Source organism: Chionomys nivalis, chromosome 17, assembly GCF_950005125.1.
Source record: "Chionomys nivalis chromosome 17, mChiNiv1.1, whole genome shotgun sequence".
Taxonomy (NCBI): domain Eukaryota; kingdom Metazoa; phylum Chordata; class Mammalia; order Rodentia; family Cricetidae; genus Chionomys; species Chionomys nivalis.
The window spans coordinates 33,861,963-33,882,396 of record NC_080102.1 but is presented as its reverse complement, the minus strand read 5'-3'; the positions used below and the strand labels follow the sequence as shown (position 1 = coordinate 33,882,396).

The following is a 20,434-nucleotide window of genomic DNA, read 5'->3' as shown; positions in this document are numbered from 1 at the left end:
CCTGTGGCAAGAACCTACTCCAGTCTCTTGCAAGAGGCCTAGTGCTGCTGTTTCCTAAGCTCAGCTATAATTAGAATTTGGCCCCTGCTAAGATTTACCCTTCTGCCATGTGGAAGAAGTTGAACAGATTCTGTACCAAGGTGACTCATCAAAGTGGATATACCCCTTGCAGAAATGTATGGCTCTCCAGTCTCATAGCCCTGACTTCCCCTGACACTTGCATTCACATTAGACCCCATAATGTTCTGTATGTACCTGAGTCTATGAGGCATCACCTAAGTGGTCTGGGGAAGTAGGGATAACACGAGACCCACTAGGGGTGAAGTTTTACCTACTGAAAAGGTGATGGCTGTGGCTACAGTGAGCCTGTCACTGCAGTGGTTACTTCCTACATGGGTTGGGTAGGGAAGGCTATGACTGCCAAGTAGTATATAGTAGGATGAGAGGAAAGGTGGTGTCCAGCCATATATCTAGACAGAGGGCAGACCTTCCTTGCCTGCATGCTATGTAGAACCTCAGCTGGTAGCATTCAGTGGAAGGCATGATAGACACAGGACTATATGGCATTGTTCAGAGTCTAGTAGCATAACATGGAACATCTGGGTATTCATATAGAGTGGCAAGCCGGGCAGTGATGGCACACGCCTTTAATCCCAGCACTTGGGAGGCGGAGGCAGGCAGATCTCTGTGAGTTCGAGACCAGCCTGGTCTACAAGAGCTAGTTCCAGTACAGGCTCCAAAACCACAGAGAAACCCTGTCTCGAAAAACAAAAAAACAAAAAACAAACAAAAAAAAAAATTATATAGACTGGCAAGCTAGTCTAGTTTTAGGGACAAGAACCTTGCACAGGGATGAGAGCTTGTAGTCTGAGGTGATAGGCAGGAGTGGTTTATCTCATGAGCATCTTTAGGTGATGTGCCATTAACCAACAGCCCCCGATAAACACCTACAGGTCCCATCTGTCTGAGCTAGCCCCCCAAGAAAACAGCTGGAAGACCGCTCTCAGGAATCCTATGCTTCAAGGCAGTCTGCATCGACTACAGACTGAGAAAATGGCACAACGGCTGCTGTGGTAACTGGGCAGATGCCCACAGTACACCTGCAAGAAACATCCTCAGTGTGGGCATTGCCAGCCACAGGCCAGATAAGGGCTAAGCATGGTCCTAACGAGAACCTGAAGAGTCACAGCCGGTCACAGTATGAGTGGACCATGGCCTGCAGACCAAGTAGAGAATTGCTCAGTTAATCTCAGGCCATTGCAACACCTCTGGAGGGAAGTATATGCTTATACTTAGGAAAATATGAGCAATTGAGATGCCTCTGGTCCCTATCTGCACAGAACACTACAGGGTGGTGTTTGCAAAGCACTAGGTCATGGATGATGACACCTGTCAGCTATGCTCTGCAAAGCCCTCAGACCAGGCATGCCAGGCCCAGGTCTGCTCTGTCTTGTTCATGCACCAGCTTCTGCTGGAGTTTATGTGCATGCACTATGGGTAAGCAGTTCTGCTGTAGTGGGGCAAAGGTGCATAACCTAAGCCAGATAATCTGGATAGGAAGGAGCTAGGGCAGGCAGGGAATAGGGAAACGGCCCCATCCTGCAGTTTAGATGGCATTGCTATGCCTCCCTTAGAGGTCTCAACTTCTGCTCAAACTGGCCCAGGGGGCTGCATGGAACAAGACCAGCACCAGCATGCAGGAATCAGATACCATGGCCTTCTAGGACTTGCCAGTATAAGCAAGTACCCTGCCTCAATTGCCCTAACCAGCTAGGACTCAGTAAAGACAGTAAAAGCAGCCCTGGATAGCAAGATGCCCAGAGCATGTATGCAACTCCTGCCTGGGTTTGTGAACACGTGTACAAGGTTACTGCTGGGACAATACAGAGGCTTAGCACCAGTCTGACTTCACTTGAGTGCTCCATAGCCCCAGCCAGCACAACCATATGGTATACCTTGCTACCCCACCCTGGAGGTACAGGAAATATTTAGACCTGGAAATTCATTAAAAACTAAGTGTCACATTTGACTACCCTAACTTGTGCAGAAAGAGATTTTGGTTCTTGGAGGCCAAGTCATTCCTTCCAAGCCCACCACTCTTCAGACAAGTTCTTTTGTGTTTTCTTCAGGGCCAGGCAGCTGGCATTCTGCCTTCACTGCCTCCAGTACTGTACATATCACACCACACATGCACACATAACCTGTGTTTACAAGTAAGCATGGGATGGCAGGTGAGGACCCTATTACCTGCAGGGATCAAGGTTCCTGGCTGGTTTGGCTGGGCTGGTGCTCCTCCGCTCCTTGCCCTGCAGGTTTCTGGGCAGCTGGACACCCACAGTACAGCTGACTCGTAGGAGGAGTGCTACAAACAGCTGAGGGTAGAGCTCCAGTACCACGGTTCCAGATGATGGGGCAGACAGGACCTCATACAATGCACAGGTGGCCTGGGGCAGAGCCACTAGAGGGTCACATCTCCCTCTAGACGGTTTCTGTACCCCTAACTCCAGGGTCCAAGCCTTAGCATGAATAATCCCATGTACACTTCAGGTTTTGGGTCCCCAGGGAGAGGCAGGAGGAGCCCAAGAAGCCATAGAGTAGATAGGACCCTGTGTAGCTTAGTCCTCGGGGCATGAGGCAGGGTAGGGGGACAGTGTGGCCTTCAAGGGGACAAACTTCAGACCATCTGTTCTTGGTTCCTTAGAAGGGAGAGGAAATTCTCACAGCTGCTTTATTGCTTAAAGTGTGGCTGGGCTGGGTTTATTTTTTTTTCCAAAGGATAAAATGTGAAGTGGGCTCCCTTGGGAGCTAACACCTGCTGGTCTTTATGAGCCCCAGCACAGCTGCCAGGTGCCTTTGGGGTACCCAAGCCTCATGTGGGGGCAGGGGTAGCATGTAAGGTAGCCCCTGAAGTCCCTACTCACCGCAAGGGGAAGCAGTGTAGCTACTCTGTCAGCAGTGCTGCCCAGAAGGAAGGCCCGGCTCTCCTTGAATGGAACATCTTTGCTCATCTTCTCCAGAAGCAGCTCTAAGACCTGAGTGGTGAGGCTGGGCTCCACAGCCAGTGCCCGCCACAGGGCACAGGTGTGACTGGAACAGGAAAGAAAAGCATCTTGAGTGACTGCTGACTGCAGCACCCTACCCACCACTGCCTTGTGCTCGGTCCCCACAATTCCACAAGGCTCAGACATGCTAGAAACAGATCTTGCTGGGAGAGATCTGACCCCGGCCGGAGTCTGGAAACAGCTGGCAGCAGAGGGCAGTAAGAAGACCTGAGGCAGGAAGTGGAGGGTCTCTAAGGAGCTGCCGGAAGCAAAGATTAGGCTTCTCTAGAGGGCGTAGCGATCTCAGGCCTCAGGGACAGTATGCGGTCAGAGGACCAAGGACACAAGGAAGAGGCATGAGGAGAATGTTCAGGCAATGCCCAGAACACTAGAAACAGTCATACCCATGTATCTGCAGAGATTTAGGACAAACTTCAAAATGTCTATTAGAAATTAGAAACTCTACAAGTAGCAACTCTGAGATATGAACCGCATTTGCAAATGGTTTACAGAGTAAGGGAACTTTCCACCAAGCCCCATGATCTGAGTTCAATCCTTGGGACTCACATGATAAAAGGAAAGAACCAGTCTCCAGAACTAGTCCTGTGCCCTTATTTCTATGGGCATGCATATCCACACAAAAATAAATGTAAGAAATGAGATTAAGAGAACCAAACAGGTAGAAATAAGGCACATATCCCACTTGGTGGACATACTGATGCCAGCACAGTATGTCATATAGCAAATAGGAGAAACGGTGCGTTGGGAAGAGAGAAAAAACCCACAACAGTAGAGCGAAGCATGTTGGTGTGTGCCTTTAATCCCAGTACCCAGGAGGTAGATCTCTGAGTCTGAGACCAGAAGTGAAGAGTTCAGAAGACAGAATGAGAGAGGTAGAAATAGAGACCAGAGAAATACCTGTGGAAAAAATGGTTAAACTTCTACCTGCCATAACTGATGAGACCAAGTATAGTGGTACATGCTTGTCATCCCAGACCCTGAAAGGTGAAGGCAAGAGGGTCAGGAATTCAAGGCAGTCTCAGCTATACAACAAATTTGAAGTCACCCTGACTCAAAACAAAGCTAGAGGCACAGGAGACTAAGACACCGGCAAGATGCAGAGAATCCATCTAAGGGAAAACTGCGTCTTACAGAGACATTGGGATAGGCACAGGCAGGTCCCTCCACAGCAACCAAGAGAAGCCAGAAATGTGAAATTATTTCACAGATACCATTGGAATCATCCTCCAAGTTCTAAGACCAAAGACCATTGAGTCAGTGAGAAAGCAAAACACCCCCTACATGGCAAAGTCATGTCCAGTGCTGGGAAAGATACATACCAGAACATGCCTTGAAGCCAGGCTCAGTCACCCGATGGCTGGCTGCACACCAGAGACAAGCCAACCAATGCCAAAGCAAGACCAGAAGTTTATAAAATGGCCAGAGCACAAACAATTCAGATTCTGTGGACCTCACAATTTTTACAATGCCTTAGATTTAGCAGCACATCACAAATGTTGGGGATGAGCATGGTGGTGGGCCACGAATCTGAATCTTATCTTTACATGTCTTTTGATCTTTCCCCAACCATTTATAAACAGGAAGTCCTGTCTTGGCACACAGATTTGGCATATGCATGTGACAGACTCTACGTTCTATTCTATAAAAGACTGCTAAAACATTATTTCTTAACAGCACAGGTAGAAATATTTATGAACATCTCCTGGGAATGGACAAACTGTATAGATAAAACATAGCCAGATGGTGACACATGCCTTTAATTCCACCACTCAAGAGGCAAAAGCAGGTGGACCTCTGAGTTTGAGGCCATCCTGGTCTACAGAGACAGCCAGAGCTACAAAGAGAAACCCTGTCTAGAAAACAAAAAACAAAATACCCCCCCCAAAAAAAATTAAATAAAATAAATAAAAGAAAAAAAACAGCCATACTACACAGTAGTAAGAACAAGCCACTTCATTGTATCTCAAGAGCAGTATATTAAGCAAGAAAGTCAGAAGGAATTTTTATTCTATTTATTTGTTTATTTATTTTTTGGTCTGCTCGCAAAGCTCGGGATCAGGCAAAGCCCCCGAGAGCAGCAGCAGGACTGAAGGCAGACTGGGGGCTTAACTGAAGAGCAGATGGGGCTGGGGACCGGACGCCGCCTCTGCCACCGAGCGGTGTCTGAGATGAGATTACAGCCACAGAGGCGCCAGGATTTGCAGCCCACCTGTGCACGCTCCTGTCTCAATGGGAAGTGAGAAGACTGCAGTAAAGTCACCTAAATGAGAGCTCCACACATGAGTAACAAACAAGGGGCTGGAGAGATGGCTCTGGTGCTCTTCCCAGGTTCAGATTCCAACACCCATTTGGGGTGGCTCACAACCACTTGTAACTCCAAAGGACATTACACCCTATTATTCTGGCCTCTAAGCGCGCACACACACCACACAGCAGCCACTCTCAATGTACAGCCTCCAAGATTGATAAGAACAAGAAATGATAATGATATATCCTGTGCCCTAACTTCAGGGGCAGCACCAGCACAGGTAGGGACCATACCATCTGGTCCAGTAGTGGCCTCGAGGATAACCTCTGCCCCCAACAAAGACTACAAAGAAAGATAGACCAACAAGTCCATACTCTTAGAACAGGTGGCAGGAGGCTGGAAAAGAAAGGCTGGCGAGAAGAGGAAGGCTGGTGAGAAGGTGGAAGATGTTGCTATAGGGTGAACGCAGGGTTCCTAGGCTCCTAGAGAGGTCCACAGTGGTCACTGCGGGATTCTGCTCACGGTGAGGAGTACTCTAGTGAATTACTGACTCACAGAGAACCAGCCAGGAGGCCTAGAGCTTGACAGGAGGCTAAGGATAGTGGCCACCATGAAGAGCTATAGGAATCCTGGCTTAGCAGGTATGCCCAAGAAGGGTCTTTTCATTTCTTTCTTTTTTTCTTTCGATTTTTTAAAGACAAGATTTCTCTCTCTAACAGCCCTGGCTGTTATGGAACTTGCTTCGCAGACCAGACTGGCCTTGAATTCAGAGATATGCCTACCTCTGCCTCCTGAGTGCTGGCATGTGCCACCACTGCCTGGCTCCCAAGAAGGATCTTAACCATAATCCAAAGACATCTGGAGAGGGACAGATGCCTTGGGTACCTGAGAGGTAGGGCCTTTTTCAATGTAATCATCTTTTCCACAAGCCTAGGTCCATGGGGACTCATGCAGAAATTTAGGGTGCAGAAGAAGGGAGAGATGCCATGCAGGCATGCAGGACACACCCCCCACCACCACCCAGAGCTGGAGCATGGCTTCCACCAAACAAGCTTACAGTACTGAGTACCTGTCAAAGGGCAGGGGGCTTCCCAGGAGACTGGATACCACTGCCTCACAGTGCTGAGATGCTAGGAGGTACACGCTGTGCTGGGCAGCCGGTAGGACGTGTTCCTCCTGGGTATCCCGCAGCTTGGTTCGCAACACACTCACAATCTCAGGTACCTGCAGACAGGACAGGCTCAAGTGGGATGATGCAGTCAGGCTTGGAAGCTATGAACGTCCCAGGGCATATGTTCTCATGAGGCACGATGGGAAAGGGCCCCACTAGCCCAGACTATGAGAAGAAAAGTCCTTAGAAATCCAGAGCTCTTGACTGAAAGCTGAAGGCCTATGGCAGAAAGGCTCACCATAATTCTCCCATTGGTGTGAGCAGCTAAGAACAAGAACCTAGATCCCACATGAGAAGAGAAAAGTGGACCATGGCCCATGGTAGAACACTTACTAATATGTAGGACTACTTTGGATTAGGCTCCCCAGCACTACAGGAAGGAGGAAGGGTTGGGGAGGCGGAGCTATAGCCCCAGCACTACAGGAAGGAGGGAAGGGTTGGGGAGGCGGAGCTATAGCTACTTTGGGATGTCCAGAGCAGGTGGTCAAGGAGCGTGAGGTAAAAGGGTCCCTTGGGTCTCTAGAGTTCCTGTAACTCAGCCACTGTCTGCTAGAGGCAGGACCCACATGAGAAATCAAGCTAGGAGGCAGAGAGGGAGGACAAAACAGGAGCAATGGACCCATGAGTAAGACTGGGCTAGAAGGTGACTTGGATAGGGAGGGGCAGGGTCTGCGGCAACACCTGCCTGCTTGAGCTTGTGGGTGTCTTGCTGCTGTACAAAGCAAGTAACACAAACACTGGGGAACACGAATGAGTGAGTGGAAAAGCTCTGGCCTGGAACTCCCTTGAGAACTACCTAAATGTAGTGGACAGATGGGCAGCCTCAGTTATTCTCCAAAATGTGGCCTACCTCTAGGCAGTCTTGTAGGGCTTAGCTTATGAATCTCCTCTCTGGTTCTAAACATGAAAACACCCCCACCCACACAACATATCAAGCCAAAGCTGCATGTAGATTACAGAAGTGACAGTCATGACCCTGTGAACAGAGCTAGTCACTCTAGTCCTCAGCAAGGGAACCACTAGATGGAATCAAAAGGTTCCTCAGCAACAACAGACACTGGAAAGTTTCTGGGTCCAATGGGAACTGCCAAGGCTAAGCCCTTTCTCCTTGATGAAACCAGAAAGGGTAGAGGAGGCTGAATGTCCATGTGGGTGTAGGGCAGTTCCCTTGGGGAACCACAGGACTCAGGTGTGAGCATGACAGTAGGGTCAATGGATGACCTTGAGGACAGGAGGTGGAGTCCCCAAATGGTTCACTCACTGGGTAGCCTCCTGTCTTTCTGCTCATCTATGCCTTCATCTTCTTGCTCTGTGTCCTGACCCAGCTGTGGCATCAACAGGCCTGAGGCATCTGGATACTGGCCACTGGGAGCTAGCTTCCTGTTTCCAGCTTCTGGGAAGTCTGTTGGTGTTACTTGGTGGGGTAGGTCATGTTTGTTGGGATCATGTTAGGACTGAGTCACACTCCCAGCCTCTCTCTGAAGCTGTGACAAGACATTGAGTCTCTAGGAGATTTTTAAGCACTTCTTGTTCCTGGCCTGCTGCTAGGGTAATGACTTCTGCAAAGGACTTTTTCTACCAGCTATGGCAGCGGTGACTTGGTATGGTGTCCTTGCAGGGGGAGGGGGGTCCTCATTATTCTGAAGTCCACCTTCACTTCTAAGTTCTGCACAGAACCCTACTTCCTGGCCAAGTAGGCAGGCTCTGTCTCGTCTCTAGACCTTTGTCCACCTCTGGGTTGTGGTCCCACCCCTCTGCTCTGAGCACCTGGGAGTATTCCCGCCCCATCCATCAGCTTGGTCTAGTCATCTGTTCACAACGGCTATGAAGGCATGGTCTCAGTATGCAGTGGCTCTAGCACAGTGATGGTTGTGCAAACAATCAGACATTCAATTTCAGAAATTTCCATTACTTCAAAAGAAATCTTGTTCTCATGAGCCCAACTCATCCCCAGCCCCTCACCCTCAAATCCACCGTCTTCTCTGTGGATCTGCATGTTCTGGACATTTCACATAAATGGATCACACGGTCATAGTGCTGCTTTTCTAGCTTTCACTAGGTACAATGTTTCCCAGGGTTCATCTACACTGCAGATGTGTTAGGACTTCATTCCTCCATATGGTAAGATAATATTCCACTGTATGGACGGACCACATTTTCTTTTCTCATTCATAAACTGGTAGCGTCTGAATAACGCTGTTGTGACCATTTCTAAATTTCTGTGTGCATCCAGGAGTGTTCCTGGGTGGAGGGCTGGGTCATGTGTACTCTCACTCTGATTTTTTGAGCAGACTGTTTTCCCATGGTACTCTTCTCTGTCCCACAGCCACTTGCATTAGCATATGCTTCCTCTTTCCTGTGTTCCCCTTTGGCCCACAGAAGACCCTGCTCCCACTGCCTGACTCTGGTGCTGAAGATCTGCTACATCCGCCCACCCTGCCTCCCACACAGCTTTACAGTGTGCTGCATTCACGAGCATGATCTCTTCAGTGGGATCTAGTCCAGCTGCATGCCAGAGCCAAATGGACTTGGTGATAGACCAGAAGTCCAATAGCACCAGCCTGTCTGTAAGAGGCTGTCTTTGTGAGTCTCTCCGGGTAGAGAGGATTCCCACGACCCTGGTGGACCAACAATGCAGAAATGCCATGTTACAAGATAACTGAGATGTCAGATCAGGCCCAAGTCTAAACTCCTGGTTGGGCTCTGTAACTTAGGACCATGCAAGTACACCTGGCTCTAGGAAGCCAGGAGAGACCCACAATCATACAGCTCTGGAAGGAAAACAGGGCAAAGCCTCCTTAACAATGGCTCTGGCAATGATTCCTTAGACACGATTACCAAAAGCATGGCAATATGAGAGATGAGAGGGACTATCCAACCTCGAAACTTTTACACACCAAAGGACAAGTTGACATAGGTTAAAGTTACTATAGGATGAAGGACATATTTGAAACTCATATACTCGATAAGGGATTATTATATAAAATGTATAAATAACTATAAGGTAACAGGCCCATTAATCTCTGAGGGCCAGCAAGATGGCTCAGCAGTTAAAGGCACTGGCCTGATGACCTGAATTTATTCGGCAGAACCCTCATAAAGATGACTCAGTTGTCACACACACTAATAGTAAAGCCTCAGCAACAACAACGGGCTTACATAAACATTTTCCAAAGGCGATACACAAAGAGTCAATAGATACATGCAAAGATGCCTGGGTTCATTAACCATCAGAGAAATGCAAACCAAATCCACAATGATGGGACTGGAAAGATGGTTCAGTGGTTAAGAGTATATATACTGCTCTCACAAAGGTTCCGACAGTTTAGTTCCCAATACCCACACCAAGCAGCCCGACAAGAAAAGGTGCTTGCTGTCAAGTCTGAGGACTGGAATTGGATGCTCCCAATTTCACATGGAGGAAGGAGAGAACAAGCCCCCTATGGTGTCTTCTGAACTCTATGTGTATGCTACTGCATGGGTACTCACAAGTTCCCCTGCTCCCAGGTACACACACACACACAAATACACACACACACACAGATACACACACACACACACAGATGCATCTCATACCATCAGAGCTTCTTGCTCTTCCAAAGGACCCTGAGTTTGGTTCCCAGCACCCAATTTGGGCAACTCACAATTATAACTACTGCTCCAGAGAATCCAACCTTCTCATCTGGCCTTTATATGTGGCATATATACATGTGGCATGCATGCATACATACACACATACACACACACACACACACTCAATCAATCAATCAATCAATCAATCAGGATTAGTGAGAGAGTTGTTCAGCTGCCAGTACCATATGATGTCTAGTGACTAGTATTGTCTCTAACTCCAGTTCCAGAGATCAAGTGCTCTTTTCTGGCTTCTGCAGGCACTGTATACATATGGTACACATTCATACATGCAGGCAAAATACCCATACACATAAAATCTAAAATAAAAATTTAACTTAAAAAGCAAGATTTTTTTGTTTTATGTATATGAGTGATTTGCATACATGTATATCTGCACCACATGCGTGCCTGGAAACTGAGGAAATTGGAAGAGGGTATTGGATCCTCTGGAACTGAAGTTATGGATAGTTGTGACCATCATGTGGGTTCTGGGAATCTAAACTCAGGTTCTCTGGAAGAGCAGCCAGTGTTCTTAACAGCTGAGCCATCTCTCCAGCCCTAATATATTTTTTTAAATCCTTAAAATACTTTTCAGTTTGGTTATACACCCAAAGAGATAAAAAGCATGGACTTGAGATATTTGCGCAGAAAAAAAAAAGATATTTGTATAGCTGTGTTCACTGACTTTTTATTCACATCAGCCAGGAGGTAGAAATAACCCAGATGTCAGGTAGGCAAATGTGGATTAGCCACATATATATACCTGGTGAACACCACCTCCATATATATATATATATATATATATATATATATATATATATATTCCACATATATATATAGCTGGTGAACACCACCTCCACACACACACACACACACACACATATATATATATATACCTGGTGAACACCTCCACATATATATACCTGGTGAACACCACCTCCACATATATATATATATACCTGGTGAACACCACCTCCACATATATATACCTGGTGAATACCACCTCCACATATATATACCTGGTGAACACCACCTCCACATATATATACCTGGTGAACACCACCTCCACATATATATACCTGGTGAATACCACTTCCACATATATATACCTGGTGAACACCACCTCCAGCCCAACTCTTACTCTTCATCTGTACAACTACCAGGACATCCCTTGATGTCTGACCCAGGGAGCTTTGTGGCTTTGGAAAACCCAGGCTTCATCAGGTGGACCCAGGCGACACACTAGGTTCCTCCTCCCTTTGTTCTGCTCCCCTCCCCCCATGATCCCATCAGACAGTATCTCCACAAGGCCAGCTTCTTTTGTCAGCTATTCAGTGACATATGGATACTATTCCTGTCTAGAGGGCACAGCACATGAAACTCCCTGGTCTGAGGGCCCTTCTGTTAGACATTCGTTTCTTTTTCCCTGGTTGGTTCCTGCCTCAGAACCACCAGACCACTCAGGGTATCCCAACATAAAGATCAGTGAGAAGAGCACAGACAACCCAACATGGAAGTGAGCAAAAGACCAGTGTCCTCACAAAGGAAGTCATCAGATCAGCTCCCAGTCACCAGAAAATACAAATTAAATCCTAATATGGACTATCACAAGCCTATCACAACAAGACAGAAAATGGAGCCCTGTAACCACCACCACCACCATTCTCAAAGTAGGTTCCAACTGGGATGTGACCTCAAACAGCTAGCTCTCTAAAGACAGGCAGATGATGGCTAAGTCTCAGATGAACCAGTGTGATAGCCATAATAAGGAGCTTAGCCCAAGGGGCATCAGTGGTCTCACTTTCACACTATCTGCAAGACGCTGTGTGGGGTGAGGGAGGTAGCCAGGGATGTCAGCTGGGGTCAGGGAAGACTTAGAAGCTGGCAAGTGACTCTGCCAGGGGATGATTTTGTGACCTGACAGTCCAGCTCCCCTTCTGGGATACTTAGATACAGAATTTCAAAACCCCTCCAGCAAATGAGCTGAGTCCCCACCTTCCAGGACTTGGTACTCTTCAGCGTCCAGCCTGCTGCAGCCTAACAGACCCCGAGGGACTCGAGTACAGAGGCCCACTTCACTCTCACTGCAAGCCAAACGTCCAGTCACAGCGGCTCCCAGTGCACAATTAGGAAACAACCAGCAGAAGACAGGTGCGGGCTGCAGCCCTCTAGGCACAGTGCACAAGCATATAGAAAGCAGAAGCAGATAGCTTCCTGTGCATGAACTTGGAGTTTCTGTATGAGATCCTGAAGTCCCATGCCTGACACTCTCCCTAGGACCTGGGTGATCCAATGTACCCATGTCCTCCTTGGTAATAAAATCAGGAGCTCAGCAAGTATCAGCTCCTTGTTAGTGTTTGTGGTGTGGTGTGGTGTGGTGTGTGTGTGTTTGTGTGTGTGTGTGTGTGTGTGTGTGTGAGAGAAAGAGAGAGAGAGAGAGAGAGAGAGAGAGAGAGAGAGAGAGCGCAACAGCATCATGTAGCTCAGGCTAGTCTAGGACTATTATACAGCTGAGGCTGGCCTTGAACCCCTGATCTTCCTTGTCCCCACCTCCAAGTGCCAGGATTACAGCGACCATGCTAGGCTGATTCTCTTCCTCCTCAGCTCTAGGCACAGTGATCCCCTGCTAAACTTCCCAAATGGCTAGGACTCTAAGGACAGAGGGTCCGAAAATGCTAGACTTGCACTTTCCTTTTTCTTCTTAAATCCTCCCCTAAAGGGTTTCTCTGTTTAGCCCTGGATGTTCTGGAACTCACTTTGCAGACCAGGCTGACCTTGAACTCAAAGCTCTGTCTGCTTCTGTCTCCTGAGTGCTGGGATTAAAGGCACGTTCCACCACAGTGTTGTGGGATTTTGATCTTATCCGTTTAGCCAATGACTTTTAAGGCAGTAAGCCCTAGAGCATGGTCTTGTCTGATGGGAGAGGGGTCATTACCTACTCTCATTCTCTCTCTCTCTCTCTCTCTCTCTCTCTCTCTCTCTCTCTCTCTCTCTCTCTCTCTCTCTCTCTCTCTCTCTCGTAGTCAGAGCCAAAGGAATGTGTGGTTGGTCCCTGGGCAGGACAGCAGGACACAGCGGCGAAGGCGTAACCTGTACCTGTTCGGTATCAGTGAGTGCTAATCCCTATCTTATACATAAATAAATTCTTTTTTTTAAATATATTTATTTATTTATTATGTATACAATATTCTGTCTGTTTGTATGCCTGCAGGCCAGAAGAGGGCACCAGACCTCTTTACAGATGGTTGTGAGCCACCATGTGGTTGCTGGGAATTGAACTCAGGACCTTTGGAAGAGCAGGCAATGCTCTTAACCTCTGAGCCATCTCACCAGCCCCATAAATAAATTCTTGAGACCCTTTAACAGACTCCCGTGGGTTTGCGTAACACCACACCTGGCTTAAATTCTTAATAGAGTTGCTTTAATCAAGTTCTAAGTGGTCTTCAGATAAGAAAAAGATTTGTCTTAATCAGACCCAAAATCGACTCAGTCAGAAATGTAAGAGTCAAACAGGGAACAACCAGGCAGGCCAAGTCTAGGAGATCCAGTCCTAGCCTTGCCCCCAGTCTCACTCTAGTCCCCTAAACATGCTCCACTCCCACCTTTTCCAGCAGCACGGTGCCTCGCTCCTTCAACAGGCAGTTGATCATGACTGTGGATGCACGGGAGCAGTTCTTGTCTGGGTCTCCCAGGCTCTCAAACATGGTGAGCAAGAGGCTGATGAGCTGATCTGATGGGAGGCGCTTAGCAATAACCTGGGAGATGCCAGGACAAAGTAGGATCAGCCCAAACTTCCTGAGGGAAAACTCACGAGTTTAGCTCTCCCTTCTTCACTCTTCTGAGTTTGGAACTATTCCAGGAAGGTGGTCCTTTGGCAGTTGCTGGGCTGGGGTTGCACCGAGCACAGGAGAGTGACCTGTGTGGAGCTGTTCTGGAACTCCTAGAATATAGGATCAGGCCAGGCCTGCAGCTTCCCCACCTCCCTGAAGTGACCCTCCAGCTCAGCCTCCTTTTCTTTTTCTCTCCACCATAGGAAACACACCAGAAGAAGAGCATCACAGTGCCAACCCCAACTAGAGAACCCAGCTCCTCTGACCCACCCAACGCTGGATATTTGCTCTCTAGCACTGAGTGTTTCCAGAAAAGGTCCAGGAGCCCCTCCTGTCAGACTCTGTCAGAGATCCTGGCCATATAAAGAAGAGCAGAAATGTTCATAGACAAGGTACCAAGTAGGATTTGCTAAGGGAGGAGCTATTTTGTCTATCCTTGGAGCCCTGTTGAGCCTCAGACTAGACATCTGGCCAAATGGTTCAGGTTGGGTATGGTACCCAAAGAGCACAGTATATAGGGCATGAAAGAGACATCTTGGCCCACTGCTGGACTTCCAAGTGGTATAGGACAAAGTGCCTCAGCCAGCTGGAACAAAGACAGGGCCCATGCTGGACCATGCATGTGGCTGAGTAGTTTTCAGCTTTGGGTAGAGCATTCACATACACACCAGCACCATGTCCTCCCACTCTAGAAACCCACATCTTCAGTAAGAAAGCTGGAGAGCAGGCAGCTACAGAGCCAGCTGGATCCCTCTCAGGCATTCCACCAAGACATCTTGACATTACCACACAAAACATCTTGATCCTGCCAAGACTGTGATGTTCTGGAGCAGGCAGTTTTGACCAAATGGGGTCCCAGACACCAATCCTTGGATGGAACCTGCTTACAGCTGCCACTCAGGGCCTGCTGAGCTAGAGGTAACAAGTACTTCCTGAGAAGTCCCTCAGCCCCACACTACAGCCCCCCTTCTTGTTGTGGGAACCTGTAAGTACCTGCGCTATGCTGTGGCAAGTGTGGAAAAGGATGGTGGGGTCAGGGTGCACAAGGCCATCTTTCAGGGTGAGGAGCCGCTCGGCCACTTCATCACGATGGTCTTGGGAAAAGCCTAAAGGCAGGAGTTGACTGAGGCTTCCCTGGACTGAGGTCCCGACTGCTGCCTCCGCAGTCCCCACGTCCCCAGCAGAGCTCACCCTCATAGCCCAGCTGCAAGTATAGCAGGGAATGGACACAGCCCACAGCTTCCTGGCGGGTGGTAGTCCATGTGTCAGCACACCGTGGGGCAAAGAGACCGACGAGGAGACCCAGGTTGTGGAAAGGTACCAAGGTCTAGGGGAAGATGGAAGGTGAAGGGGACTGGGCTGAAGGAATTCTGGGGGGATAATCAAGTACAGTCTACGTCAGTAGGACCCAGAGAGAAGCTATGTGGTCTAGGACCCTCCTTGTGGCTGATGACCTCAGTAAACGTTCCCCCTCGCATCCAAGTCCACCTGGCTCCCTAAGCATAGGGAGTGGGGAGCTCTACTTGAGCTGTAGAGAAGGCACAAACACTCTGATTCAGTAATTCCACCCTTGGAATGACTCTCCCCAAATGGTAAATCTGTGAATAGGGAAAGGAGACAGGGTACCCCTTTATCCAGAATGGATCCCAGTCCATCACTCAAGTTCTGCTCCCCTCATATACTGAGGTTTCTCTCCCTTCTTTGAGTACCCTTGCCTCCTGCCTGCAGAGGCTGCAAACAACTTCCCCCTACCCCTGTCCCACAAGACACACACCATGCCTCCCCTGATCCCCTCTCAGCTGTGCCCAATACAGGCACTCTGCATCCCACAAGTCATCAGATGAGAAAGGGGAAGACCAAGGCAGGATGCAAGACCTAGGGACAGGTGGTTGCTGCTGCCAGAATGGTAGGGGTTCATGTCAACATAAACCAAGAAAAACTCCCATGGTTACGGGAAAAGCACAAGCACATAAACACACACACACCAAAACAAAAATAAAACTATCATAAGAAATACCTCAAGATGATTCCAATTGGTGACAAAAAGATGTCTGTAAAAATCTATCTGTTCCTGATAAGAGTTCTGATTAACACAGACAGTGCCAATCAAAGCTAAGTGGCTCAATAGTGAAGATCTAAATACAACCCTCCTAGGGGTGGCTGGCTCGCCCTGAGCTGAATCTAGGGCAGTCCTATTCACTGTCCTTGTTAGAGAAGATTGTGGGACAAGAGAGGAAAGCAGCAGGAGATCAGAGACTACAGGATGCTCTGGGCCATGAGGAGCACAGCTGTCCTCAAACAGAGGGGCTGAAGGAAGGGCAGGTCCAGTACTCACGCTGACGTGCAAGTGCTCCAGGAAGAACTGCAGCAGACAGGCGCCCAAGCCAAGTGCCCGTGCCCTCTCATGACCCCTCGGGGACTTGATCCATGGGCTCAGGTGCTGTACAAGAATGGACTTGACACAGGTGCCCTCTGGGGGAGGAACCCAGGAGTGCAGAAGCCCACATCCCAATGACAAGCTCAGCATCCCTGCTAGGCCATGCTTCAGGGGCCGCAGGGACCCAAGTGGGACCCAGGGTGGCTCCCACATCAGGGTCTGCTGCAGCTCAGCCCTGCCCACTCGAGGTGGCAGAGAGTGATCCAGGCCTATGAGGCACTAGGTGCCTAGATTAGGGATTGGTACAACCCCAGCCCACTGCAACAATGGAAGGAATGGGAAGAACACCACGGCAGGGTGTGCATTTGTCATCTTGCTTGCCTCAAGTGGTTAGCAGACGGCAGCCAGGACTCATGTGTTCCATCCCAGCACTTGTAGTAGTCAAGGAAAATGCTGCAGAGGCACTATCTGGTCAGAGTTGCCCAGGCAGAAGGACCCCTCCCCCAGAGAGACTATTAAACTATCTCTGCAGTACCTAACCACAGTGGTGGGGGGAGAGCAAGAAAAGGACCAGAAACTAGGTGGGATACCCACGCTCCATCACCGCAACAACTGGTGCCCATAGCACACCTCAACCATGATCTGCAGGCCCTGGGGGGTCATGTTCCGCTGCAGCAGGCTTGTCAGCAAATCTTCAAGGGCGCACACCGTGTCCAGATACAAAGGCTGGAAGGAGAGCCAGGCCACCAGCCCCATGCATGGTTCCACTTCTTTCAGTGGCCTTCTCACTCCCTGCCCCCATGGAAACAGCAATACCTCCCGGCAGGTGCCATCTTCCCCCTCAGGCTCAGGTGGCAGGGCCATGACACTGTGTAAGCAGCTGTGGATCACATCTGTCTGTGCCTGCTCCTCCAATTCAGGCTTCAAGTTGCTGAGTAGCAGGTTAAGGGCCCCAATCAATGAACAAATGATGTCGTCTCCAGCCTGCTCCCGCCCAGAAACCACTGGGCCTGCACAGATAGCACAGCGGCTACTATGTTCACAACACTTCAAACATACCATGCAGCCATACACATGACACAGGTCCACAGAGAGGCTGGAAAGGATACACCAGGTATGTGCAGGCGAGCATGGCTTTCTTTCGAATGGGTGTTCTCAGGCAGTCTGGGGGTTCTGCCCTGATGAACTCCTTGGGGTGGCGGCACAGAACTGGCCCTCAGAGGAGGCATTAGCCTCCTCTCTGATCACCCTGTCTCACGCTAAGTGGGTGGTTGAGGCCTCTGAGATGCAGGCTTCTGTCTGTACCCACTGAGCCCCTAGGCTGCACTCATCCCTCTGGCCTCCCCAAGCCCCACCTTCCTTTGCCCAGAACTCACCATCATCTGTGTCACCAGTTCTGCCTTCCTCGAGAACTGGAAGGAACTGGCTTGTGTGCTGCTACACATGGCCTGGCAGACCATGCACAGGCTCTGGACGAGGCACAGCTTCAGGGCTGGGTCCTAGGGGAACACCTGGCTGCAGAAAGTTTGCACACCTGCCCCCTACAGCTGCTGTGTTTAGAGCAGCCTCAGGGCTGGGCCTAACCACAGAAGCTGGAGCACATGCCCTTTCTAGAACAGCCTGCAACTGTCTACTGTGCTCATAAAGTCCTATAGCAGCCTCCTGACCAAGGAGGGACCTGGGACCTGGGAGAAATTCTAGGGCCTTGGCTAACAGGGGAATTGCTATGTGGTATGAGAGTTTCACAGGAGGCATGAGGGAGGCCATCCTACTCCTATGGGCCAGGAAAAAAAAATCTGAAAGAACCTCACCAATCCCAGCCCACCCTAGAAGGCTCCCCACAACTGTCCCTCACAAAGGCCTGTCAGGTTAGTATGGGGATATCACAGGGGAGCATGTGAATGAGACCAAGAGAACCTCGGGGCTTAACTAGCCCTCCCCTAGGTGCTCTCTGGGGTATAGAGAAAGGCAAGTCCAAAAGCATTGGGAGCAGAGCCAAAGGAGCCCAGAGCTATCGCTGGGCCATGGGGGACACAGCTATAGGTGGTCTACCAGCTGATTCCAAGAATGTGGCCCAGGACCACTGCCTAGAGGCAGAAGAAGCCTTGCTCTGCCCTTAACAGGAGCTTAGATGTTACAGCTCCATGAAGTGCTGCTTCAAGGGAAGTGGACAGGACACTCCTCCAGGACCACCATGGCCAGGAAGCCCAGGAAGTCCAACGAGTTCTGGGTTTGGCTCTGCCCCAAAGCCCAGCCCAGAGGAGAGAGAGAAAAAGCACAGTTCACATACAATTGCTATACACTATACCTTGGTCTCTACCTTTATTCCCAGAACCTAAACAACAAAAAGTAAAATAAATTTAGACTCTGAAGTTGTGTGACTGGCCCATACAGACACTGCAATGCCCACCTTGGTATTGAAGCACTGAAACATGCTGCGGAGGATATCGGACTCTACTTTGGCCAGCACCAGCTCACGAGGGGCCTGTGCAGCCACGTGCCCATAGCACAGGATCAGAGAACTCTTCATTCTTTCTACTTCATGCTCACTTCGGTCCTGGGAGGCAGAGAAATCAGCAGGATAGCAGGTATTCAGCAAACTACTTTCTACACAGAGCTTTGCCTAGCAGGGTGCTTCCTATATTCTAAGGCTCCTGGAATAGCCAGAGCTAGCCAGGAACACCAGAGGCAGCATCCAGGGATGGCAGAAGGTCAGACCAGGTGCCCACACAGGCCCACTGGGAACCAACTGGTTGCAGAGAAGAGCTGAGGTAGTGGGACCAAGGAGGAAAGGAGAAGTGTAAAAATTTGGAGGTACGAACGAGAAGACGGCAGGGCTGTGGCTACAGACCAGCCTCCTGCCCTAACGACTTGTGGATACCTACATTAGAAAAGGAAGGCAGCAGCTACATGTGGTAGAACACCCTTGATCCCAGCAATTTGCACACAGAGGCAGATTATCTTTGAATCTGAGGCCAGCCAAGGTTACATAGTGAGGCCATCTCAAGATAGAGGGGCTGGAGAGATGGCTCAATGATTAAGAGCACTTGTTCTTTTTTGTTGTTTTTGGTTTGTTTGTTTGGTTTTTTTGGGGGGGGGTTGTTTGTTTTTCAAGACAGGGTTTCTTTGTAGCTTTGGAACCTGTCCTGGAACTAGCTCTTGTAGCCCAGGCTGGCCTTGAATTCACAGAGATCTGCCTGCCTCTGCCCCCCGAAGTGCTGGGATTAAAGGCGTGCGCCACCACCGCCCAGCTAAGAGCACTTGCTCTTCCAGAGGACCCAGGTTTAACTCCTAACACCCATGTGGTAGCTCACACCGTCTATAACTCTAGTTCCAAGGGATCCAGTGCCCTCTTCTGGCCTCAGTGGGCACCAGGCAAGTACATGGTTCACAGATGTACATGCAGGCAAAAACACTGATACACATAAAAATAAAAACTTAAAAAAAATCTAAAAATACTTTTTAAAAAGATAAAGAGGAAGAAGAAGGAAGAGAAGAGAAAGAAAAGGTGTGCAGGTTCTTGCACATCTGGGCCAACCCTCCAGTTCCATGAGCACAGCAGTCAATAGAGACAGCATCATGCTAAGAGTTGGGCATTATGGAATATGCTTAAAAATCTCAGCACCCAGCCGGGCGGTGGTGGCGCACGCCTTTAATCCCAGCACTTGGGAGGCAGAGGCAGGCGGATCTCTGTGAGTTCGAGACCAGCCTGGTCTACAGAGCTAGTTCCAGGACAGGCTCCACAGCCACAGAGAAACCCTGTCTCGAAAAACCAAAAAAAAAAAAAAAAAAAAAAAAAAAAAAAAAAAAAATCTCAGCACCCAGAACAGAGCACAGCATAGACAGTCTGGTCATATAGCTCTCAGTTCCCCACCTGTGTGGTTCAGATAAGACATGTCCCCGGAGCTCAAGTATCCCCAGTGTTGCGATGTTTAGAGGGGCAGTATTGGGAAATGTCTGTAAAGTTCACAAGGCCCCTGAGGTGGAAGCCCTTGGGGAAGGAACTGGTGCATCACTGGATTAACCCTCTGACAGAGCCACAATGGATTTAGAGGTAATTGTTGTTACAAAGACAAGCAAACTCTGTTTCTTGGCTGGTGTGAGAGGAGCAGC

At 49.2% G+C, this 20,434-nt stretch overlaps 1 protein-coding gene across 4 annotated transcripts in view; it reads right to left on the bottom strand.

Moving 5' to 3' along the window:
* The window catches only part of Mroh1 (maestro heat like repeat family member 1), an 80,151-nt gene that overhangs the window by 3,458 nt on the left and 56,259 nt on the right, over positions 1-20,434 (bottom strand). For 3 of the 4 annotated variants that reach the window (XM_057791714.1, XM_057791715.1, XM_057791717.1), the window contains 13 exons: positions 18,732-18,878; positions 18,630-18,656; positions 17,698-17,820; positions 17,431-17,510; positions 17,138-17,252; positions 16,952-17,047; positions 16,280-16,384; positions 15,136-15,271; positions 14,938-15,050; positions 13,717-13,869; positions 6,380-6,534; positions 2,922-3,087; positions 2,248-2,444 (listed from right to left, as the gene is read on the bottom strand). In XM_057791714.1, the coding sequence (XP_057647697.1) occupies positions 2,248-2,444; positions 2,922-3,087; positions 6,380-6,534; positions 13,717-13,869; positions 14,938-15,050; positions 15,136-15,271; positions 16,280-16,384; positions 16,952-17,047; positions 17,138-17,252; positions 17,431-17,510; positions 17,698-17,820; positions 18,630-18,656; positions 18,732-18,878 (1,613 nt within the window). The remainder of the gene's footprint in view (positions 1-2,247; positions 2,445-2,921; positions 3,088-6,379; positions 6,535-13,716; positions 13,870-14,937; positions 15,051-15,135; positions 15,272-16,279; positions 16,385-16,951; positions 17,048-17,137; positions 17,253-17,430; positions 17,511-17,697; positions 17,821-18,629; positions 18,657-18,731; positions 18,879-20,434) is intronic. The other variant, XM_057791716.1, reaches the window with a different exon arrangement.